Consider the following 26,954-nt stretch of genomic DNA (forward strand, 5'->3'; position numbering starts at 1 on the left):
CACGTGAGCGCCAGGGGTGTCTAGAGCAGGGGCAGGAACAGAGCTGCAGGATCTAAGGACACCCTGATCAGCTCTGCCTGTGTGTCATTCCCCTCTCAGGGGGCTGTTTTCCCCTGTAACTGGGGCTTCTGTGGATGCCCCAGTTACAGTGGAAACACTGAAAAAAAAAGTAAAAAAAAAAAAGTCAGTGTCCTCCAGAGGTCTTTTAATGACCTCCTGGGGGACAGATTATGTGCCAAAAATTTAAAATATAAGTTAAAAATAATAATAAAAAATACTAATAAAAAAATGGGAAAAAAATAAAAAATGCAGTTGCTAACAGAAACCGTCACCATAGTCATCCCGTTCTCTCAAACCTATATATGTTATATATGAAAATGATCGCCACAAAATCCATTGCAATAATTAATTTTTGTCAGTTTTAATATTTGAGAAATAAAAAGCTATTTTCAAAAATTACTTTAATAACAGTTAGCAGTTTTCCTCCAAATTAAACCTAAAAAAAGAAAAAAAAACTCTAAAAAAAACATTCTAATAAAAAGTCCTAAGTGTCAAGTAAAAAAATAAAAATTGCAAAAATGATTTTTGTAGTCAAACAAATAAAAAAATCTTTGGTCACTTAACCACCAGGTGCACAAAATCACAAAAAGTTGCCTGGACATTCAGGCCTTTTTGGACACGATCAGGAAAGGGTTAAAGACCCTACCAAGATATATAATCGTACTGAGGTAGAGAAGCGGTTAAAAATTCTTGTCATTGTTTATTTAAGATGAGGATTGCTATATCTGAAGCAAGGTTTGGTCACTACTGGATAGGATTGCTTTGACTGTGTTATCGTGTGTTGATGTAGAGTTAATGTTTTGTTTTCATTGTATACAAGAATAACAAAATACTTGGGTGTGAATGTGGTGTATGTGATTTATAGTATGGATGCCATTGTATATTAATGTGTGTTATTTTAATGTGATTTTATTTTATCAGTTGATAGATTAATGTAAATATTTATGGACACAGGGATCTTCTATGGCCGTTCTGAATATAGTTTTTCATTGGACTGATTTGTATTCATTTGTTAATTCTATTTTAATGTCTGCATACAATCCCAATTCCCAAACAGTTGTGACGTTGTGCAAAATTTAAATAAATGAAAAAAATAAAAAAGGACCAGCCTGCCTAAAGTCCAGACCTTTAACCAATAGAAAACATCATGAAACAAAAAATCTGCAAAGAAGACCAAGGACTGTTGAGCAGCTAGAATCCTACATCAGACAAGAAGGGGACAACATCCCTCTCCTAAAACTTCAGAAATTGGTCTCCTCACTTCCCTGACAATTACAGACTGTTGTTAAAAGAAGAAGAGATATTACACAATAGTAGACATGGCCCTGTCCCAACTTTTTTAGATGCTTTGCTGAGATCAAATTCTAAATTAGTTTTTTTCATGAAATGTCTCACTTTCAACATCTTATATGTATATTCTATGATCTAGTGTGAATAAAATATAGGCCTATGAGATTTTGAAATTATTGCATTCTGTTTTTTTTTTTTTTACATTTATTTACATTATACATAGTGACCCAACTTTTTGGGAATTGGGGTTGTATATGGGCAGTGCAGCAGCACAATGCAGGCTCCAACAAGCACGAGATATCCACCAGGTCAGGTGAGTGATTAGAGGTAGAGTTGCATGACATATTTCCTCCTCCTAATCTCCTCCTCCTAGGTCAGGAAATGGGTTTCTGAGTTTTAGAAGGCAGGGATAAAATATCACATCAGGAATTCTCAGTATGAAAATATTGTAGCATTCCAATATCATGGTATTACTAGCATACCATCAGTATGCCACGCAGCCTTAGTTCTGGAATAGGAGTATACAGCATTTTTTATTTTTTTGCTGTTCCTAGCAGTGTAAAAATACAAGCATTACAATTCTGGGTGATTTGGTAGCAAGGAGCCATTATGTTCCACCCAGTTTCAAATATTTATTGGGCCTATGTTGGGGCTCATTTTTTATGTCAGTTGTTCAGTATACAACTTGACTGCATGAATACTTTTTATTATATTACGCAGGGGCGGACTGGCCATACACCCTACAGGGAAATCTCCCCACGGGCCGATGCCGTCTGAGCCCTCCTCATGGCACCAGGTCAGGTACATAACAATCTGATGCTCTCAGCATTTAATTAATGATAGGAGCGTCAGGTACTTATGCACCTGGCAAGCAGCTGCAGATGCCCACCTGAATTCAACTGTATCACTGTCCTTAGTATGGTGATAGGGCAGTATGTCATGCTGCAATGTGGTATTTCATTTTACAGGGGCGATATTTTGTGCTGAACTATGGTATTACTGGCTCCACCTACTTTTGTTGTCCCAGTTCACCCCTGATATTACAGATCACAACACACTGCATATTTTGTCAACCCCCTGGAGTCATTTATTATGCCACTTGTTTTTGCGATCTGATTTATATTGGTATCACGACATAAAGGTGTATTCCTATCTTGGACTTTCATGGTAAAGATGCTAATAACCTGTGTAAGCTTTGGTTGGGATTGTGGATGGAATTATGGAAAAATCCCAGCTGGCTACACGTTGTTGTCTCCATAATTCCCATAGCAATGAATAGCAAGCTATGCAGTTTCTGGTAACTTGGGAAATATAGCTAGCTGTGTAATGCTGTTTGCATAGCTCCCATTCATTGCAATGGGAATTATGAAAACAGTGGAGCACAGCTAGCTCAAATGTTTCCATGACTCCACTGACCCCTGCCTAGAACTTATTCTGGTTATTCCTGTCTTGGCTATGAAAGTCCAAGCTTGAGAATACCCTTTTAATAATTAGATTCCAGGAACACACTTGGAAACATTACAGCAACATGGGATAAATATGATGAAAGATAGCAGCATTGGAGAGTTTGTGAGATTGGAAAGGTTTCCTTGGCATCCTTGATTTCTATATTTATTTATTGTAAGTTTGTTTAGTCATTTTGTATTTAGGCATCACTTTTTCCACACTTCTGTGCACAATGGGGGAAATTATTGAAGCCCTGAAAAGAGGGTGGGAAAGTGGACATGGTTAGCTTGTCATATTGATTTAAGCCAGATTTATAGTATCAACTGCAACTTTTTAAAACAGTTTAAAAAATTGTTGACATAAAAAGTGGAGTAACATCTCAAAACACAAGTATTAGACATAAAGAGGCACCAAATTTATCAAACGTGATAAATTTGGCACATATTATGGCAATGCAGACTAATGCAAAACTGACTGTAAAGACAATTATACCTTCAGGGGGCCCTTCATCCAGATTCCCTCTACACATGTGGCTGGACCTGTGGTGAGAAGCATACTGATATGCTCCCTTCTGCTGTCTGTATGATGTCGGACACATGGCCACTGCAGCTAATAGCAGCAGTGATGGTCACTATGCGTCATGTGACCCAGTGACATGACACATGGGCGACATTTTCACCACTTCGGCCATCTATTGGCTGCATCAGCCACATGACCTCATTAAACAGGAAGTTTACCAGTGGAGATCGGAGTGCTGCAGTACCAGCAGGGGAGTGAAGGAGCTGGAACCCAGCGGCAGGGAGCAGGTATGTACGTTTCCCTCTGTAGGTTCAGCCATGTGGGTGGGTCTGGCAGAAAGGCCACTTAAGGTGGACAACCCCTCATGCTAAGTCTTTATATAAAATACATTTGAAAAGTCTTTGGACACTTTCACTTTTTTCACAGAATATTTTTTTTTAAATCAAGTTTTCCCCGCATCAGTCTACACTCAGTACCCCATTATTAAGAAAGTAAAAACATAATTTTTTGAAAATTTAGCTAATTTCTTAAAAGGAAAAAACACCTGAAATGTAGCTCTGGGGAGCCTTCCATTTCTCTTGATCATCCCTCAGATGTTTCTACACTTTAATTGGAGTCCACCTGTAGTAAATTCATTTGACTGGAAGTGATTTGAACATCCCTGTCTATACAAGCTCTCACAGCTGACAATGTATATTAAAGCAAAAATCAAGCCATGAGGAGGAAAGAACTGCTTGTGGAGCTCAGAGACGGGATTAGAGAAGGGTACAAAAACATTTCTGCTGCACTAAAAATTACTAAGAGCACAATGGCCCTTCATAATTTTTAAATGGAAGAGGTTTGGAATAACCAGGACTCTTTCTAGAGCTGGCCTACCCATCAAACTAAGTAATAAGGAGAGAAGGTTCTTGTTAAGAGAGGTAATTAAGAACCAAATGGTTACTCTGGCTGAAGATACCGTGCACAAATGGGATAAACCTCCAGAAGGTCAACCCTCACTGCAGCACTCCACCAATCTGGGCTTTATGACAGAGTGGGCAGGAAAAAGATTCTCCTCAAACAAAGACACATGAAAGCCTGTCTGGAGTTTGCCCAAAAATATCTAACAGACTCTTAGACTCAAGATTTTCTAGTTTGATAAAAACTAAGACTAACATTTTTGGCTTCAATTTTAAGTGTTATTTCTGGAGGAAACTAGGGACTGCTCACCATCTGTCCAATACCATTGCTACAATGAAGCATGGTGGTGGCAGTATCATGGTTTAGGAGCGTTTTTCAGGCACTGGGACAAGAAGACTGGTCAGGGTTGAGAGAAAGCTGAATGAAGCAAACTACAAATATTGTTAAAGGGGTTATCCTGGAAAAGATAATGATGACATCTTCAGGATAGGTCATCATTATCACATCAGCAAGGGTCCAAGTTCCGGCATCCCTGCGATCAGCTGTTTCAGGGTGCTGCTGCACTCACCAAAGCTAGGGTGAGCGATTCAGGTTACTGGCAGTTTTCTAAGGACAGTGCTGTACATTGTATAGTTGCAGTGCTTGTTATTGCAACTCAGCCTCATTGACTTGAATAAGGGCTAAGTTGAAACTAGGCCATGTGATCAAACTACAGGGATGTCACTGGCCTAGGAAGAGTCTTTGCTGCTCAAGGTCTTTCCTATCAGAAGATCAGCAGGGGTTCCAGATGTCACACCCACACAGATCTGATATCGATCATCTATCCCAGTGATGGGCAAACTGCGGCTCTCCAGATGTTGTAAAACTACAAATCCCATAATTCCGTGCTGTAGGCTGATAGCTGTAGACAGACTGGGCATACTGGGAGTTGTAGTTTTACATCAGCTGGAGAGCCGCAGTTTGCCCATTCTATTCTGAGGATGAGTCATAAATATCTATTCCTGGATAACCCCTTCAATGAAAACCTCATCCAGAGTGCTCTGGACATGAGACTGCGCTCTTTCAATAAGACAATGACGCTAAACACACAACCAGGACAACACAGGAGTGACTTAGGTGCAAGTCTGTGAATGTCTTTGAGTGGTCCTGACTTGAACCTAATTGAACATCACTGGAGATACCTGAAAGTGTCTGTCCATCGACGGTCCCCATTCGACCTGACAAAGCTTGAGAGGACCTACAGAGAAGAATGGTTGAAAATTACAGGGTTACAGTCTGTTTAGAAAGTGTCATAAAAATCGGAGGATGAGTTCGTCTTTCCACACTATGGAAAGATATAAGTGAGGGAAATGAACATGTGGAGTTCCTGCAGGTAGAAATACATGGAGGCAGAAACAATAATAAAATACTGATAGGGGTTTGATATAAGCCACCTAATATATTAACAGAGTCCACAGAAAATCTACTACTAATGGTAGTAGATGAGATGGCAAATCATAATAAGGTTGTTATTATTCAACCACCCAAATATAGACTCGGAAACAAACCTGTAGACCTTATAAAGGAAACATGTTCTTGGCAATAACCAAAGAAAATTACCTCTCCCAACTGGTTCAGAACCAGACTAGAGGGACGGTCATACTGGACTTAGTATTAAGCAATAGACCTGACAGAACAACAGATGTGCAGGTTGTGGGACACCTGGGAAATAATAACCATAAATTAATAACCTTCCAATTCTCATTCAAAAGAGTGTTTCTTCAGGGAAGCACAAAAACACAAAACTTTAAAAAGTACAATTTGACCAGCTAAGAGAGGTTATTAGCCTCACTAATGTTCTCAGAAATAAGAATGCAGCCACAAAATGGGATATTTTTAAAGGCATCCTAAAATAGAACTGTGATAGGTACATACTGTATGGTATAAACAGGGGAGGAACAAGAAAAAACTATGTAGATGAATAGAAATATGCAAAGGGAGCAATGAATGACAAAAATAAATAATTTAAATTGCTAAAACAAGAAGGTAGTGAAGAAGCATTGAAAAACTATAATGAAAAAAATAGAATATGTAAAAGACAGATAAAAGCGGCCAAGCTGGAGACAGGGGGATTAGGAGGGGGCTAAGGAGAGTAAAATGTTTTTCAGTTATATAAATGGTAAAATGTTTAAACCAGAGAGTGTTGTCCCATGCAGAGTGATGAGGGAGGAGTTTTAGAGAGGGATGAGGAGAAAGTGAACACTCCTATATTCTAAGAGAACTAAGTAGTTTAATAGACTGACCTTTATTTATGACATTTACTGACTCTACAATGACAGGGAGTGTTCTATAGGATAGGTGCTTAGCAAATCTGGTGCTAATATTAAAAAGGGGTCAAAAATAGAGCTTGAAAACTCTATGCTGGTAGTATACTGCTACAGATATGGATAGACTGGAGGCTTAGGCAGAAACATGGTGGATGAGGTTTAACACTAAAAATTGTAAAATTATGCACATGGGAAGGAAAAATACATATTGTACATACTAAATTGTAAAACACTGTGTAACAGTGACATGGAAAAAGACAACTGTAGAAACCAGTGCCAGGCAGCTGCTTCCAAGGCCAATAAGACAATGGGTTGCATCAAAAGGGGCATAGATGCACTAGTCAAACTGGACATGAAATACGGTGTAGAATTCTGGGCTCCTGTGAACAAGACAGACATAGCAGAGCTGGAGAGGGTTCAGAGGAGGACAACTAAAGTAATTACTGGAATGGGTGGACTACAACTACATGAAACTGGAATCCTAGCCTGCAAATGGTCCAGTTGCCTATGCAACAGTGCAATGCCAGAGGCTTCTCTTGAAAGTGAGTTAACAGATGGGGAAGGGGTGGATGGATTTATAGGGACGCTAAAAATAAAATAACAAACCAACTTTATTCTGTTATTTAATTAAAATGGTAGACACCATAGAGGGATGATTTATTACCCAATATTGCACACAAGAGCTATATATGCGTAACTACTCAACTGAATGCATGTGTGTGAACATGACAACCTTTGCTCTAGTGTCTATTATTGAGCGTAACTAATAGTAACTGTTCAACCCACACTATGCGTCAGTGATATGCAGCTCTGGTGTAATATCACTAGTGAGGCTCAGTGGTGCCGAGGTATGGTATATCTCTTAGTATTAGGCCTCTTGTCAAGTAAATTACTAATACTCCACACCCCTACTACCTTACTAAAGAAGCCTCACTAACAATAAGCATTAAAAACAAAATAATGTTGTCTGGTATATCTCATTAGATCTACTGCCACTGGCTGTAGCTAGATACTGGTTCGATGCGTTTCTGGTATTCTAACCTCTTCAGGAACCCCGTCGCTACTCCTGTCACTAAAAATTATTATCAGTACAACAGACAAACAAACATATAGCGAGCGCACCACCTCTCACATGTGGCAGCACTCCCGGCACTGGTGCGGCAATGAAGTGGCCGCCGAAAGCCGAATGCTGTAACAGAGTGGCTCCTCCCACCACCATCTGGCGCATCCAGCCAACCGCTGCTCCGGAGGCAGGAGCGCCTCTCCGAGACACTCTCCCGGGCAGATGTCAGCTGCACCATATGAAGGCCAGTCTTACGTGTACAGGTACAATACCTGTTTTTTACAGGCGAATTTTATTGTATGTCAGGCAGTCAAAAACCCATGAATAAGGGCAATGCAAAACCAGATAGACAGAAACATGGAAAGGAAAGGAAAAATTGCATATCCTATATTCCATATGTCTATTGATGCACACATAATCTAAAAAACATTATCATAAGGGCATTGTATTAGAATCAGGGGCAACACGTAAACCTCAGAAAAAAGGTGTTAAGACATTGTTGTTGCACAGAGGCAGAAGATACAAACAGCCTCTGTCACTCAAATATGTATTCCCTGCACTACTGAGGTCAAATACGATCATGGTCCTCATTTAATTCATTAACATATGCATATGGTTATTATAGTTAATGCGATTCCGCAATTATGGATAAATGATACAAAAGCACTACAGCAAAACTGCACTGCTACATCTACATGATAAATCGCATGTCATCCATAGTCTGGATGATACCTAAAACAATTGATACCTGTAGTCCGCATACGTTCTCCCGAGTTCCTCAAAAAGTGGGAAAAGGAGTTGATTGACTCCTCTCTGCACTTAATGTTCCTACTGATAGAGGAGGAGTGTATAGTGTATGAAAAAAATACAACCGCTTTGAGGGAACAGATTGAAGGCATAAAGCAATTCACTATCAATCCTGAGTTTCAGAGGAAAGAGCAAACACTCCAACAAACAGTGGAGAGATTCACTGCTCAAATCAAGGAGCATAAGCATTTCCAATATGTAAGGGGTTCCACCGATTTCAAAGAGGGTGTAATGACCGGTGTCACGCACAGGGAGGAAAACAGGGAAAGCCCTGCCCAAGGGAGAGGGAAAGGTGGTGATCCCTAACTCACCTTGCGGCTGGCACCTGACTGCCCTGACGTCCCTAGACGGGTTCCTCACCCGTGCGGCGATCACGTGCCTAAACCCTGGCTTTCCCTGAAATGAGCCCTAGATAGTGAACGGGCCGGTGGGATCGCTAGTCCGCACCACTGCACTAAGAGGGAAACACCAGGGAGAGGACAGACAAATACAGACAAACACAAACACCCAGGTGGACGACCACAGCAGTCCACAAAGGTCCAACAGGGATCCGGAGGGTAGCGTTCTGAATCAACAGTCAGAGAACGCAGCAACACAGCTCCAGTGGGTCAGGATAGATGTCCAGGCAGGAAGCTCTATCTCTGGCAACCAGAGAAGTGTGAGAGGGGAATATAAGGAGGTTTGGGAGTGCTGGACAAGGAACAGCTGAGGAGAAGGAGCTACGGATCCCTGAGTGAGCCAAAAGGGTTTGCAAAGCAAACTCAGAAAGCTACCATAAGGAAAACAGCCCTATCTTAAATAGAGCGTGCAGCCAACCGCTGCGACTTCCTGACCCCGGGTATAACGGAGTCAGGCGTAGTTCTCGATACCCTCGTGACAGTACCCCCCTCTCTACGAGGGGCCTCCGGACACTCAGGACCAGGACTCTCAGGATGAGAGGCATAAAAAACCCGAACTAACCTGTCGGCGTTTACCTCAGACACAGGAACCCACGTTCTTTCCTCGGGACCGTAACCTCACCAATGCACCAGATATTGAAGAGAGCGGCGGACCCGACGAGAATTAAAAATTTTGGATATCTGAAATTCTAGATTACCATCCACGACAACAGGAGGGGGTGGCAGCGGTGATGGTTCTAGAGGTGGAACATATTTTTTGAGTAACGACTTATGAAAAACATTATAAATTTTAAAAGTCTGAGGTAACTCCAGGCGAAAAGCCACGGGGTTGATGATGGCTACAATTTTGTAAGGGACAATAAACCTAGGACCCAGTTTCCAAGAGGGAACCTTCAATTTAATATTCCTAGTAGACAACCACACATAGTCATTCACTCCTAGGTCCGGACCTGGCGACCTTCTGCCATACCGATGAAAGAGATGACGAAAAACGTTCCTCTTCGGGAACCCCAGAAGACCCCCCCTCTTTGAAAGTACAGAATTGGGGATGAAAACCATATGCACCAAGAAATGGTGACTTGCCAGTGGATTCCTGACGACGATTATTTATGGCAAACTCAGCTAACGGTAAATATGATGACCACAACTCTTGGTTTTCAGACACAAAACATCTTAGATATGTCTCAAGGTTTTGGTTGGTACGCTCAGTCTGTCCATTCGACTGAGGATGGAAAGCTGAGGAAAAGGACAAGTGTACCCCCAAACGGGAACAAAAAGCTTTCCAAAATTTAGAAATAAACTGGGTACCCCGATCCGAAACAACATCGGAGGGGACCCCGTGAAGCTTCACGATTTCACTGACGAATACCTGAGCAAGAGTCTTAGCATTAGGTAGTGCGGGTAACGCAATGAAGTGTACCATTTTGCTAAACCTGTCCACTACTACCAAAATAACTATTTTACCCGCAGACAAAGGTAAGTCAGTGATAAAATCCATTGACAGATGTGTCCACGGTCTATTGGGAATGACTAGTGGTAATAGAGACCCTGCAGGACGTGTATGTGAAACTTTTGCGCGAGCACAGGTAGAACAAGAAGACACAAAATCCAATACATCCTGACGCAACCTTGGCCACCAAAAACGACGAGACAATAGCTCCAAGGTTGCTTTACTACCCGGGTGCCCAGCAAGTGCCGAATTATGATGTTCCTTTAATAATTCGAAACGTAGGTTCAACGGTACAAACAATTTCTCTGAGGGGCAAGAGACCGGGGCGTCCCCCTGGGCCTCTAACACCTTCCCCTCCAAAACAGAGTGTACCGCAGAGACAACCACTCCTCTTTGTAGAATGGGCACCGGATCACTCACATTACCCCCTCCAGGGAAACAACGAGATAGTGCATCAGCCTTGGTGTTCTTTGCCCCAGGACGATAGGTAATCACAAAGTTAAACCTGGTAAAAAATAGCGACCACCTAGCCTGTCTAGGGGTGAGACGCTTAGCTGATTCGAGGTACAGGAGATTTTTGTGGTCCGTAATCACAGTGACGGGGTGGACTGCCCCCTCTAAGAAGTGACGCCACTCCTCAAACGCAAGTTTAATAGCTAATAGTTCCCTATTGCCAATATCGTAGTTCTTTTCTGCTGCAGATAGTTTTTTCAAAAAGAAAGCACAAGGACGCCATTTGCCAGGAGACGGACCCTGAGACAGCACCGCCCCCACTCCCACCTCTGACGCATCGACTTCAACAATAAAAGGCTGAGAGACATCAGGTTGGACTAGTACAGGTGCTGAAGTAAACCTCTCTTTTAGAGAAGAAAAAGCAACTTTAGCGGCGTCAGACCATTTAGAAAAATCAGACCCCTTCCTAGTCATGTCAGTAAGCGGTTTTACAATAAGTGAATAATTTTTAATGAATTTCCTATAGAAATTCGCGAAGCCCAAGAACCGTTGTAGTGCTTTGAGGTTCTCAGGAAGATCCCAATCTAAAATTGCCTGGACCTTCCTAGGATCCATACGGAAACCTGAAGCAGATAAAAAATAACCCAGGAATTGTATTTCCTGAACGGCGAAGACACATTTTTCAATCTTAGCATATAATTCATTCGTCCGTAGGACCTGCAGTACTTGTCTGACATGCACCTCATGTGTTTTCAGATCAGACGAATAAATTAAAATATCATCTAGGTATATTACCACAAACCTGCCGATTAGATGACTAAAAATGTCATTAACGAAATGTTGAAAGACGGCAGGAGCATTGGTCAGACCGAAAGGCATAACTAGATTATCATAATGCCCCTCAGGGGTGTTAAACGCTGTCTTCCACTCATCCCCCTCCTTAATACGAATCAGATTGTGGGCCCCCCTAAGATCAAGATCAAGTTTGTAGGCCCCCCTAATCCAAGCAAGGACGCAGGCCCCCATCTTTCTTTTTAACAAAGAAAAACCCTGCAGCCACGGGTGAAGAAGAGGGCCTGATGTGTCCCTTAGCCAAGCTCTCGGAGATATAATCTTTCATGGCTTGTCTCTCTGGACCCGAAAGATTATATAACCTGGTCTTGGGTAATTTTGCGCCGGGAATAAGGTTAACCGGGCAATCATAAGGACGATGAGGTGGTAACTTCTGACAACCCTTTTCAGAAAAAACATCCTCAAAATCAGAAATAAATGTAGGTAGGGTAGTTATGGAGGCGACTAAGCAATTGCTATTTAAGCAATTTTCTCTGCACTGCTCACTCCACTCCAATATCTCCCTGGCCTGCCAATCCACTACTGGATTGTGCGCTACCAATCAGGGAAGACCCAGCACCACCGGAGTGGGAAGCCCCTCCAGAACATAACCTGAAAGCATCTCGTTATGGTGGTCCCCTACCCGAAGGTGTAAATTATGAACAATGTGGGTGAGGTTTCTCTGAGACAGGGGAGCAGAATCAATAGCGAATATGGGAATGGGTCTCGGTAACGTACAGAGAGACAAACCCAAAGTGCGGGCAAAATGGGCATCTATCAAATTTACCCCTGCTCCACTGTCTAAAAAGAAAGAAATAGTCTCCGTCTTATCACCAAAAATAATAACCGCTGGCAACACAAATTGCGATGTACGTATGGAGGAGACGTATACCCCCCGGCTGACATCCTCCACGCAGCCTGGGGTTAGTAGTTTTTCCGACGGTCTTTTGTTTCTGAGGAAAGAAGGACAGACATTAATGAAATGATCCCTCTCCCCACAAAAAAAACAAACCCCACGCCTACGGCGAGCCTCAGGAGGACGGACCTGACGAGTAGTTCCTCCTAGCTGCATAGGCTCGTCTAAGTCCGTACAGACTAACTGCTGCTTGGGAGGAGTTACCAATTTCTCCGATTCTTTCAACCTGTCCCTAAGGCGTCTCTCTATATGGATAGAAAGGGACATAACCGCATCAAGGGAAAAGGGGGTCTCATATAATGCAAGCGCATCCTTAACCCTTTCGGATAACCCAGAGCAGAACTGACTCCTGAGAGCCGGGTCGTTCCATTGGGTATCCGTAGCCCACCTACGGAATTCAGAGCAATACTCCTCTACCGGCCGTTCTCCTTGTAAGAGTCTCCGTAATCTTGATTCAGCCAGTGCTACTCGGTCAGGGTCGTCATATATGAGACCCAAGGCCCCGAAAAACTCATCCACTGACCGAAGAGCCTGGGAATCAGTAAGTAAAGAGAACGCCCAGGACTGCGGGTCCCCCTGCAGCAGGGAAATAACAACCCCCACCCGCTGATCTTCATTACCAGAGGAGTAAGGGCGCAGTTTAAAATATAACTTACAGGCCTCACGGAATGTCAAAAACTTGTCCCTTCCCCCAGAAAATCTGTCAGGGAGAGGGACCTTGGGTTCCGCAACAACCTGGTTACCAGTAGCAACCGCTGGGCTTGCGGTCAGTTGTAATTGCTGCTGTTGCTGGAGGACCGACGCCTTCAATCCTACCACCTCCAAAGACAGGCCATGAAATTGTTTGGACAGAGCAGCAATTTGATCCATACTGGATTCTAAGTAGGTAAAAAAAATTTTTTTTTTTAACCTACACAAAATAAGGGCCAGAGATAATGTAATGACCGGTGTCACGCACAGGGAGGAAAACAGGGAAAGCCCTGCCCAAGGGAGAGGGAAAGGTGGTGACCCCTAACTCACCTTGCGGCTGGCACCTGACTGCCCTGACGTCCCTAGACGGGTTCCTCACCTGTGCGGCGATCACGTGCCTAAACCCTGGCTTTCCCTGAAATGAGCCCTAGATAGTGAACGGGCCGGTGGGATCGCTAGTCCGCACCACTGCACTAAGAGGGAAACACCAGGGAGAGGACAGACAAATACAGACAAACACAAACACCCAGGTGGACGACCACAGCAGTCCACAAAGGTCCAACAGGGATCCGGAGGGTAGCGTTCTGAATCAACAGTCAGAGAACGCAGCAACACAGCTCCAGTGGGTCAGGATAGATGTCCAGGCAGGAAGCTCTATCTCTGGCAACCAGAGAAGTGTGAGAGGGGAATATAAGGAGGTTTGGGAGTGCTGGACAAGGAACAGCTGAGGAGAAGGAGCTACGGATCCCTGAGTGAGCCAAAAGGGTTTGCAAAGCAAACTCAGAAAGCTACCATAAGGAAAACAGCCCTATCTTAAATAGAGCGTGCAGCCAACCGCTGCGACTTCCTGACCCCGGGTATAACGGAGTCAGGCGTGGTTCTCGATACCCTCGTGACAGAGGGACATATATTTGACTACAGTCAAAAACAAAGTAAGGCGCGTGAACTTGAGACTGAGCCCTCATCTTCAGAGGGTGAGTCGGATTGTGGTTCAAACAAAGCACAATTTCTGATAAACCAATCAGCTCCATCCAGAAGTAAGGCCCATAATAGAGGCAGATGTGCAAGAAGCCCTCGTAATAGGGGTAATTTTTTCGGGAGAGGCCAACCAATGTCCGATTACCTGTTGAAAGACAGAAAATAGTACCCCAGAATAAGAGTGGGTCCCCTTCTGATGAAATGCGGATTATCAATCTGTCCCATAGATCCCTTAATAGTGATGAAATGAGTCTACTCAAAAAGGGTTTATCGTTCATTCCTACAAATACAATATAACCTATTTAACTGGGTTAAGGACCTCCATTTATTCATACGCAAGTTAAAATGGAGGAAATTCTTCATCACACACAATAAAGCACAATGGGAGGCATTGGGCATTGATATTGATGAATTGCCTGATGTCCAATTACTTGTGGATCTTTGGGAGGAGGGGAATAGAGGTCTGGGGGAAGGCCCATTTACAAAATTGAAACTCCCATTCTCAAAAAATCCCCCTATGGGTGACCATACACCATGTGACATTTTTTTGAGAATGCTGACGGACCAATTGAAGAAACTAGAGGGCCAGGGGTCGGGCATGAGAAATATGACCAGGGCAGAGATGACAGCGCTGAGGTCTTTGGAATCAGATCTTTCAATCGTAATGAAACCTTCTGATAAGGGAGGAAATATTGTGATTTTGGACTGTCAGCAATACACAGAGATGTGTATGAAGATCTTGAATGACTGACAATGCTATTCAGTTCTTCCATCCAACCCCATGGCTGCACATCGTCATGAATTGCAGACCATATTATCACGGGCTTTAGAACTTAGACTGATAAGCAGACCTGAGTTTGATTTTTTGCTGCCCAAAAATGCCCAAATGGCTTGTTTTTATGGCCTCCCTAAAATTCACAAGGGACTCAACCCTTTGAAGGGAAGACCCACTGTGTCAGGCACAAACAGCCTGATGCAGCCCATAAGCACGTATGTGGATCACATCCTCAGACCATTCATTACTGCCTTGCCCTCATATGCCAGGGATTCCATGGATGTCAATAAACGCATTAAGGGCATCCAGTTAAAAGATGATATGTTATTAGCAAGTCTGGACGTAGAGGCACTGTATAGTTCTATTCCCCATGACAAGAGATGCGAGGCAGTGGCGAATGTTCTATCGGAGCTTGGTACCTACCTCCAGATGCATAATACGTTTGTACTCCAATTGTGCTTCATTTATTTTGCAGCACAATACATTTCTCTTTAACAACAAGTTCTACCAGCAAATAAAAGGCGTGGCCATGGGGACCCCATGTGCCTCCACCTTTGCTAATATATATCTAGGCAGGTGGGAACGAGAGATTGTTATGGGAAAGGCATATAGGGAAAAAGCATCATCAATTGTAATATGGATCAGATACATTGATGAAGTGTTCATCCTGAGGAAGGGGGACAGTAACACCTTTGCATCATTTGTGGCCAAACTCAATGTGAATGACTGGGGCCTCTTTTTCACGTATGAAACTCATCCATCGAGTATTACATTCTTGGATCTGACCATCTACAGGAGAGAGGATGGTATTTTGGGCACCAAATGATTCTGAAAAAAGACATCCACTAATAGTCTCTTGGGTTGGAAGAGTTGTCACCCTGCACCGCTGAGACGTCACATCCCCAAGGGTCAATACTTAAGATTGAGATGTAACTGCTCAACCCTACGGGATTTTCAGAAGGCGGCTGCGGATTTGCGACAGAGGTTCACGTTTCAGGGATATCCTGACAGAGTTGTTAAACAGGCATATCAACATGCCTTAAGTCAGGATAGGGCATCTTTGCTAAATCCGCTAGTAAGAGATGCGTCATCTGAACGAATTTGCACTATAGGCAACTTTAATAATTCCCATGAGGCTGTGAGGGGAGTGATGTCAGAATTTTGGGGTATTTGGTGTGCCGATCCGGATGTTGGACATCTGGTTGGAGAGAGACCAGTGATCACGTATCGCAGAGGCCGCAACATCAGAGACCGTCTGGTGCATAGCTTTTTTCAACCGGCTGCAGCCGGTGGCAATTGGCTACAAAACCCATTGGCTACAAAACCCATTCAGATGTGGCAAGTGCATTGCCTGCAGTTCCATCAAAAAAGGTAGCACTTTTACAAGTACATCAACAGGCCGGTCTTACCACATTAGAACATTCATTAATTGTAAGACCATGGGACTGGTGTATCTTGATACCTGTATATGCGGTATGCAATATGTAGGCAAGACGCTGAGGGAGTTTAGGCGACGTATTGGGGAACACCTTGGGGATATACGTAAAGAGGCAGATACCCCCATTGCGCGCCATATGACTCAGTGGCAATCGGACTGCACCGCCACTCTGAGTTTCCAAGGCATTGAAGTGGTCAGAGCATCACCCAGAGGGGGTGATATGGACAAACTTTTGCTCCAAAAGGAGGCACAATGGACTTTACGACTTGGAACAGTATGCCCAGTTGGCCTCAATGATCATATTTCGTATAGCTGTTTCCTGTGATATCCTAGTGGTGGAGTAGTGAATTGTTTTAGGTATCATCCAGACTGTGGATGACTTGCGATTTATCATGTAGATGTAGCCATGCAGTTTTGCATAATGCTGTAGTGCTTTTGTATCATTTATCCATAATTGCAGAATAGCACTAACTATAATAACCATATTAATATGTTAAACATTGTTAATAAATTAAATGGGGTCCATGATCGTATTTGACCTCAGTAGTGCAGGGAATACATATTTGAGTGACAGAGGCTGTTTATATCTTCTGCCTCTGTGCAACAACAATGTCTTAACACCTTTTTTCTGAGGTTTACGTGTTGCCCCTGATTCTAATACAATGCCCTTATGATGATGGTTTTTAGATTATGTGTGCATCAATAGACATATGGAATATAGGATATGCAATTTTTCATTTCCTCTCCATGTTTCTGTCTATCTGGTTTTGCATTGCCCTTATTCATGGGTTTTTGACCGCCTGACATACAATAAAATTTGCCGGAGTATTCCTGTAATAAACAGGTATTGTACCTGTACACGTAAGACTGGCCTTCATATGGTGCAGCTGACGTCTGCCCAGGGGAGTGTCTCGGAGAGGCGCTCCTGCCTCTGGAGCAGCGGTCGGCTGATTGGATTCGCCGGATGGTGGTGGGAGGAGCCACTCTGTTATAGCATTCGGCTTTCGGCAGCCGCTTCATTGCCGCACCATTGCTGGGAGTGCTGCCACATGTGAGAGGTGATGCTCTTGCTATATATTTGTTCATCTGTTCTACTGATAATATTTTGTGGCAGGAGTAGCGACAGGGTTCCTAAAGAGGTTAGAATACCAGAAACGCATCAAACCAGTATCTAGCTACAGCCAGTGCCAGTAGATCTAATGAGATATACCAGACAACATTAGTTTGTTTTTAATGCTTATTGTTAAGCATTGAAAGATAGCATTTAGTAATTATAAAAAATATAAATAAAACGAGGATGACATGCAAATTTATAAGATTAGGCAGAGAGAGGCCAAACAAGTTATAAGAGCTTCTAAAGCACAGGCAGAAGAGAAATTAGCTCAGTCAGTGAAATAATGCGATAAACATTCATCAGATACATAAATTTAAAAAAAGGAAACTAAAAAAGGAATTAACAATTAAAAACAAAAGAAGGAAGGTATATGGAAGAATATAAAGAACTAGCTGACTGCCTCAATGAATACTTTTGTTCAGTTTTTACAAAGGAAAATGAAGGAAAAGGACTTAAGTTAGGAAGGAAGACTAATGAATCTTTTGATGCATGTGTCTTTACAGAGGAAGAGGTTCTAAGTCAGCTGTCTAAAATTAATACAAATAAGTCACAGGGGCCTGATGGGATACACCCAAAGCTATTAAAAGAGCTTAGCGGTGAACTAGGAAAACCATTAACAGATTTATTTAACCAATCACTGGTAACAGGAGTCATCCTAGAAGATTAGAAATTAGCAAATGTTGTGCCCATTCACAAGAAAGGTAGTAGGGAGGAATCAGGCAACTATAGACCAGTAAGCCTGATATCAATAGTGGGGGATTTAATGAAAACCATACTTAAGGAGAGAATTGAGGAACATCTAAAATCCCATGGATTGAAAGATGAAAAACAGCATGGGTTTACTTCAGGGAGATCATGTCAAACTAATCTTATAGATTTTTTTGATTGGGTGACTAAAATAATAGATGGCGGAGGTGCAGTAGACATCGCTTATCTAGACTTTAGTAAGGCTTTTGATACTGTCCCACATAGAAGGCTTATCAATAAATTGCAGTCTAGCTGAGGGACAGACAACAGAGGGTTGTAGTCAATGGAGTATATTCAGACCATGGTCTTGATACCAGTGGGGTACCTGAGGGATCTGTTCTGGGACCCATATTGTTTAATATCTTTATCAGCAAAATTGCAGGCCTTGATGGTATGGTGTGTCTTTTTGCTGATGACACAAAGATTTGTAACAGGGTTGATGTTCCTGGAGGGATACACCAAATGGAAAAGGATTTAGGAAAACTAGAGGAATGGTCAAATATCTGGCAACTAAAATGTAATGTTGATAAGTGCAAGATAATGCACCTGGGGCTTAAAAACCCAAGAGCAGAATATAAAATCAGTGATACAGTCCTAACCTCAGTATCTGAGGAAAGAGATTTAGGGGTCATTATTTCAGAAGACTTAAAGGTAGGCAGACAATGTCATAGAGCAGCAGGAAATGCTAGCAGAATTCTTGGGTGTATAGGGAGAGGCATTACCAGTAGAAAGAAGGAGGTGCTCATGCCGCTCTACAGAGCACTAGTGAGACCCCATTTGTAGTATTGTGCTCAGTACTGGAGACCATATCTCCAGAAGGATATTGATACTTTGGAGAGAGTTCAGAGAAGAGCTACTAAACTAGTACATGGATTGCAGGAAAAAACTTGCCAGGAAAAATTTAAGGACCTTAACATGTATAGCTTGGAAGAAAGACGAGACAGAGGGGATATGATAGAAACTTTTAAATACATAAAGGGAATCAAAAAGGTAAAAGAGAGAATATTTAAAAACAGAAAAACTGCTACAAGAGGACATAGTTTTAAATTAGAGGGGCAAAGGTTTAAAAGTAATATCAGGAAGTATTACTTTACTGACAGAGTAGTGGATGCATGGAATAGCCTTCCTGCAGAAGTGGTAGCTGCAAATACAGTGAAGGAGTTTAAGCATGCATGGGATAGGCATAGGGCCAAGGGCTATTCATAGTAATTAGTATATTGGGCAGACTAGATGGGCCAAATGGTTCTTGTCTGCCAACACATTCTATGTTTCTATGTTAGTGAGGCTTCTTCAGTAAGGTAGTAGGGGTGTGGAGTATTAGTGACCTACTTGACAAGAGGCCTAATACTAAGAGATATAACATACCTCGGCACCAATGAGCCTCACTAGTGATATTACACCAGAGCTGCATATTACTGACGCATAGTGTGGGTTGAACAGTTACTATTGGTTACGCTCAATAATAGACACTAGAGCAAAGGTTGTCATGTTCACACACATGCATTCAGTTGAGTAGTTACGCATATATAGCTCTTGTGTGTAATATTGGGTAATAAATCATCCCTTGAGGGTGTCCCCCATTTTAAGTAAATAACAGAATAAAGTTGGTTTGTTATTTTATTTTTAGCGTCCCTAAAAATACTGTGATCTGGAATTATTGGAGACGTAATTGTGAATAGCCATTAATAATTACGGTGAAATCAGAAGGGGTGGAGGAAGGTTAACTTTTCATTTGTTTTGCATTCTCATCTCTTGGCTAGATGAGAGAACACCTACAAAGAGCATCTCCACCGTGCAGGACCTACCCAAATCTGCATTACACAGAGAAACCACTGATTTAAAGGGCCAGTTTGTAATGATTAGTTTCTCCTGGGGTCATTACACAGGAAAATCGAACACTTACTGCTAAGTTTTCTCATAGGTTTGAGAGGCGATCGCTGAGACTTCATCGTCTCTTCAACACAACAGTGTCCAGAAGCTAATCTGATGGATTGGATTTATATTTACTTGCATTTTTGTTTCATATACTTTCTCTACAACCTGTCTTATTGTTTAAATATGTTTTCCTTTTTAAGATGATAGTCTTTTTAAACAGACATTTTAAAATGATTTGCTGTAACATGTAGCGAAATCTTATATTGCTGATTGCTAATTAATAATTTAGATCTAATAGGCCTTAATCATGCTCTGAAGAATTGTTGAGAGGAACACATTTTATTTTTAATCATAGAAATAGAAAAATGGCCATACACATAAGACAGCTGTCAGCCAGCGACTATAAACCTCAATCCCTTCATTCATATTCTTGCTTCGCTTGGCTGAGCATGCAAGTCTTCTGTACAACATACATCTAAAGTGTATGGCCAGCTTTTCTCGCCTACATTATTATGCATATCAGCGCATCCTGTGCTGTACATGGCATTTGTGTTTGGGCTGCTATTCACTGCAGTAACACATGCTCCAAATACAATACAGAACATCATTACATTAAATGGGTTGTTAAAAAAAAAAAAGTTTTCTTTTCTTGAACCAATAAAGTCTCTCTATAGGTTGTGTCTGGTATTGGAGTTCAGCCCTATTCACATATATGGGCATGAGTTTTAATATGGACTGAGACCATGAACTCTCTGCTTATGGAAAAAATATAATCCTGAGGCAGATCTTTAAATATACCACTACATTATATGTGAATCTATATACACTCCAAAGAGCATAATCCATGTTGTTGAGCTCAGTGAGAAATGATTTTGGAAACTTTATAGAAGATGGCCAACCACTCTAAATGCAACAAAACATAAAATGGAGACGATTAGCTGCATCGATATAAAGGGTGCAATGGTTGCAGTCACTTATAAAGCTACGGTGCCTAAGAGGGCCCAAATGTCACATAGGAAGACACCCGAATTATAATTGACAAATGGAAGTGGGTATCCGGTTACAGATATTGCATCGTGGTCCAGCAGCAATTCTGATAATCTTTTATGTGTTTGACTTGAGTTTATCAAGTCATCAAAATATGTTTTGTTTAAACATTTTACTACCTTAACCTCATGTATATTGATTTTCTCTTTCTTTCAGGATAAAATGTTAAACTATTTGAGGAACACATACATCAAATTAGTGATAATGGCTTGTTTTCTTGGAGTTGGTAGTTCTTTGCCAACCAACAAGACCATTCCATGCTCTATTACAGAACAGAACAACTCTGTTGTCTTTGACTGCAGTGCTCGTAGTCTGAAAACAGTGCCACATCCTAGCGACTATAATTCAAAATCTGTTGAGCTGTTATTAAAGCAAAACCTCATACAGAACATAGATCAATCATCTTTTCAAGAATGGCGAAATCTTACAAAAATAGACATGAGCGTAAATCACTATCCAAAGTCAAGACTTGACAATGTCAATAAATGTAAAAGAGGACTTGAGATAAGAAACGGAACATTTTCCAACTTGACAAAACTGGAGCAGTTAATCATAGACTCTAATTATTTATGTGAAATTCCTCCTGGATTGCCAGACAGTATAAGCATGTTGAGTTTTCAGTATAACTATATTTTCTCAATCAACAGGACAAGTTTCTCTAGCATTAAGCATCTGAGGAAACTAAATTTGGGACGTAACTGTTATTATGGTAATAAATGCCCTGGCAAATTGGACATTGAAAACGGAACATTTACAGACTTGAAGGAATTAAATGTGCTAAACCTGTCATTTAACAACATAACCAGTGTGCCACAGGACTTGCCTTCATCACTGAAAGAACTTCATTTAAGCAATAATAGGATAAAAGTCATTCACCGAGATGACTTTAAAAATCTAGTAAACTTAGAAATTCTTTATCTGAGTGGGAACTGTCCACGATGTTATAATGCTCCATATCCATGCTATGAATGTCCTGGAAAATCTTCTATTGAAATAGATGAGTTTGCTTTTCAAAACCTTGCAAACCTTAGTATACTTCACTTAGGCAGCACATCTCTGAGCTCCATTCCAAAAACATGGTTTCAGAACACAACTCGGTTGAAAATCCTAAATCTTGCATTAAATTACTTAGTGACTGAAATTTCAACAGGAGAATTTTTCCGTTATTTACCTTCCTTGGAAGTAATCAACTTAAACTTTAATTACAACTTTCGATCTTATCCCAAAAATATTAACATTTCTGAGAATTTTTCTAAATTAGTATCACTTAGGGAGTTGTACATAAGAGGTTATGTGTTTAAAGATATTACTGCAAAGAACTTGGCCCCACTCACAAAACTAAAGAAATTGACTATCTTGGACCTTGGAATAAATTTTATTAGAAATGTTGACTTTAATTTATTTAAGAACTTCCCAAGTCTTTCTATACTTTATTTATCTGAGAACAGAATATCTCCTTTTTCTGAAATCAGTAATAAAAGCAATACTATAGAGACCTTTTACAGTAGTTTCTCCAAACCAATACAGTCACAATTTTCTCTTCTTTTATGGTATGATACTGAAACTTCTCAAGCAATTATTACTCCAGAGACTCAACTTGTTAAACCCCAGTGTAGTAAATATGGCAAAACATTAGACCTAAGCTTAAATAGTATTTTTTTCATTGATCCAGAAGAATTTAGGGCATTTTCAGATATTGCTTGTTTAAACTTTTCTTCAAATGGGATCGGTCAGGATTTAAATGGATCAGAATTTATTTATTTTCCAAACCTAGCGTATTTAGATTTGTCATACAATAAACTAGATTTTGCTTCCTTTGGTGCTTTTCAAGAACTAAAACAGTTGGAAGTCTTGGATTTAAGTTATAACGAGCACTATTTTATTGTAGAAGGTGTAACTCATCATCTGCACTTCATTGAAAATCTTCACAAGCTTACCATTCTAAACTTAAGCAGTAATCAGATCTCTACTCTTACTGAGCCTGAAATTAAAAGCAATTCTTTGAAAGAATTGAGGTTTGCAGGAAATCGCTTGGATGTCTTATGGGGAAAGGGAGACACACGCTACTTAAATCTATTTAAGCAATGTGCAAATCTTTCACTGCTCGATATTTCACATAACAAGATCCTTATAATGCCCGATGAAGCATTAATTAACCTACCTACAAACCTTTCCGAGCTTTATTTAAATCAAAATGAATTACAGTTTTTTGATTGGAAGAATTTGAGATACTTTAAGAACCTGAAGATTCTTGACTTAAGTCACAATAGGCTAACAATGATAATTGCACATTTGAGCAATTATACACAATCTTTGCAAACACTTATAATCAGTCACAATTCAATCCAAACTTTAGCAGATGGCTTTCTTCTCAAAGCTGTAAGTCTTACTCACCTTGATTTAAGTTTCAATCTTATTCAGTCCATTAATAAGTCAATATTTTTGTCTGGGAATGATAATTATCTAAAGGTTTTAAAACTCAAAGGAAACCCATTTGATTGTACATGTGAAATCATTGACCTTGTGCAGTGGATCATAAAAAATAATGTCACCATTCCACGGCTAGTCACTGATGTTACTTGTGCCACACCTAATAACTGGAAGAAGAAAGGGATTATAACTTTTGACATACAGACCTGTAATGTGGACATGATAGCAATGCTGCTGTTTCTAACATCATCACTGGTAATTGTTCCACTAACTGCATTACCAGTTGTGAAACATTTGTTTTATTGGGATGTGTGGTATATATACCACTGGTGCAAGGCAAGATTCAAACGTTTCAAAGTTTGTTCTTCGGGGAGCGTGTATGATGCATTCATCACATATGACGAGACAGATCCAGCTGTTACTGACTGGGTTTATAATGAACTTTGCCACCAGATTGAGGACAAGGGAAACAAAAGCATACTTCTCTGCCTAGAAGAAAGAGACTGGGAGCCAGGAAAAGCTGTCATAGACAATATTGCACAAAGTATTAACCAAAGTAAAAAGACATTATTTGTGCTCACAAAAAAATACATAAGAAGAGGAAAGTTCCGGACAGCTTTCTACCTGGCCATGCAAAAGCTGATGGATGAGAATATGGACGTAATTGTCATTGTACTGTTACAGCCTGTTCTACAAAATTCCCAGTACCTGAGACTCAGGAAGAAAATCTGTAAGAGTTCTATTTTGGAATGGCCCAAAAATCCCAAAGCAAAACCCTTATTTTGGCAAAAAATGAAAAATGTTTTATTGACAGAAAACTATACCAGATACAATAATATGTATACTGATTATATTGCTATGTAGAAGTGAAATATCATTAAAATGTGGTATGTTGAATGCTGAAATGTACTCCTGTTGGTCCTATTAGCTGGGGTTCCTTAGACCCACCAGAGGAGAGGTGTCTGTTGAGGTGCCCCTTCTATCTATATAGAACATCTTTGTTGTTATAATTGTGCACACAAGACATATGTTATCAATCATACTATAAGAAATATACCCTAGTGACAATTGGTTGTCTCCAAAGCCATCTCCAAATGGGACAGTCTTCTGCTGGATCTTTGGGGTCCATTACTGGTATTTTTGTGGGTCAGTCTTACCATGGATGCTTGACTGGACATAATATCAGCTGACTGCCTCTGGATAAAGGATGTGGACTTGCAGTGAACAGCTGATTGACAGCTGTTCTGGTGAGACAATGCCTTTAAGTGGAAATCAATCTACATGTTACAAATACTAATTAATGAGACACTATGATTTTGTTTCATATCATTTTTCTGTTATATAGGTATTTTTTATTTGTATTGTTATTCCGGTTTTACATGCATCTTGTTGCATTCCCAAACTTAGATCTCATTCCTTCTAAAAATAAAATAAAACATATCATATAAAAGCTTTAAAGGGTTTGTTAATCATCGGGAGGACTTTCTACCAGGTTTCCCCATTTGGTCAGACCTGCTCCCCACCACTGGGCTCTGGCTCCTTCAGTCCCCGGCTATCGCTGCCTCGCTCTATTTTCCACGTGTCTACATCCTGTTTTACGAGAGTCACGTGGCCGCTGCAGCAATGACTGGCCGCAGCAGTGATAGGTTGCCCATATATCAAGTGAGCCAGTGACATGACACATCGGGGACACATCACCACTGCAGTTACATTACTTGCAAGGAGACTGAAGGAGACAGAATCCAGGTAAATATGCTTGCCTCTGCAGGTCCAATCATGATGAACCATCCTTTAATGCCCTTCATTCATCTGCTGTTCTAATACTGCCTTACCCTGGGCTAGGTAGCAACATTTACATACTGTCTTACTTCAGGTACCTTCCTCTTTCTCTTTGTAGCCTGTAACATATGGACAGGGCTCTACCCCAATGTATCTTGTTTACAAGGTTTGTACAATTGTCAGGTATGAATCATTGTATTGCCTGTAAAAAATGTATGATGTATATTGACATGGAAAATGATGGAGCAATATTAATAAACAACTAACTGTACTAACACTTAGGCTGAGCATTTTTCATGATCTCTTCTTTCTGTCATTGAATAGACACATTCATTGCCTAACATTGCTCATATTTCTGCTGTTTAAATTACAAGCATGTATAGATTTAGATTCGTTTTAATGCTGTACAGAGATTCATTTCCATACAGCATTAAAATGTATGGGCTCCTGCAAGGCAAATTCATTATGACCGAATGCAACTTGAAAACCATCTTAAACCTTGGTTCCGAAGTCGGCTTCAGTACCAAGGTATCAATCGGTACTGGAACTGACTTCGGATACCTGTTTTAAAATGTTTTTTAAGTTTAATAATCAAATGCCAAAAAGACTTTGGTGATAACTCATTTCGCCTCGCCGGAGCCCATACATTTTAATGCTATACGGAGATGGATCTCCGTACAGCATTAAAACAAAGTTTTGAGCGAAGCGACTTTGGATCCAGGATCATCCCTAGTTACAATGCAAATTCATTTGTCAGAAATATGTCCCATATAACAGAGATAATTCTTACAATTTCAGCTGATCATGAGTTGTATACGTTTTTAACAACCAAGCAAAACTTTAATGGTGAAAGAGCAGAGTTAGGGCTCATGCACATGACCGTTGTTTTTGTCCACAACCAATCCTCATATTTTATGGGTGGAATGCGGGCCCATTCACTTCAGTGGGGTCACAAAAGATGTGGACAGCACACAGAACATACCCTATTCTTGACTGTATTACGGACAAGCATAGGACAGTTCTATTATAGGCTGGAGCTGTTGGATGTTCCATTCCGCAAAATGTGGAACGCACTCAGCCTGTATCCGTGTTTTGTGGATCTTCAGTTTGCGGACGGAAAAGCAGGCAATGGTCGTGGGCATGAACCCTTATCCAGATGAAATAATATATAACAAACCAGATTTTACAAGTGATTATTTTGCTATCACTATGTGTTTTTTTTTACATTTTAAAACGACTTTTTCTGCTCTTTTCCATAAATTCTTGTGTTTCTCTTTGGGTGTCATGGAAGGGCCTCTCTGCCACCACAATGTGGGTGAGACTATAGGGTGTAAACACTATTCCTCTGCTCAGTCTAACACTGACCCCTCACTGACCCTGCTTATTGAATATGGCAGATAAGTCCCAATATCACACTCACCTGCACTCTAGCAGTAAACAGATGACCTGGATAAGTCACAACTTATACTCTACAGAGATGCTTAGGGTTCTGCAAAGGTACAGTGCTTTAAGGCATTTTACTTAAATATTGGCAAGACTTTCCTCATTTTCTGTGGGTGAGCAGCAGATCAAGCACCTGCATCTCTCATGATGCATTACAATTAGCTCCTCTTAATCCCTTTCTCCCCAACATAGGAAATTA

General features: G+C 41.0%; 1 protein-coding gene across 4 annotated transcripts in view; it reads left to right on the plus strand.

Moving 5' to 3' along the window:
- Positions 1 to 25,589, plus strand: part of LOC122930967 (toll-like receptor 8) — a 50,941-nt gene extending 25,352 nt beyond the window's left edge. For 3 of the 4 annotated variants that reach the window (XM_044284777.1, XM_044284778.1, XM_044284775.1), the window contains one exon: positions 21,260 to 25,589. In XM_044284777.1, coding sequence (XP_044140712.1) covers positions 21,266 to 24,397 — 3,132 coding nt within the window. In that variant the 5' untranslated portion in view covers positions 21,260 to 21,265 and the 3' untranslated portion in view covers positions 24,398 to 25,589. Of the gene's footprint in view, positions 1 to 1,117; positions 1,539 to 21,259 lie in introns of those variants that run through there. The other variant, XR_006388196.1, reaches the window with a different exon arrangement.
- The last annotated feature ends 1,365 nt before the right edge of the window (positions 25,590 to 26,954 follow it).

This window comes from Bufo gargarizans, chromosome 3 (genome assembly GCF_014858855.1).
Source record: "Bufo gargarizans isolate SCDJY-AF-19 chromosome 3, ASM1485885v1, whole genome shotgun sequence".
In the NCBI taxonomy this organism is placed as follows: domain Eukaryota; kingdom Metazoa; phylum Chordata; class Amphibia; order Anura; family Bufonidae; genus Bufo; species Bufo gargarizans.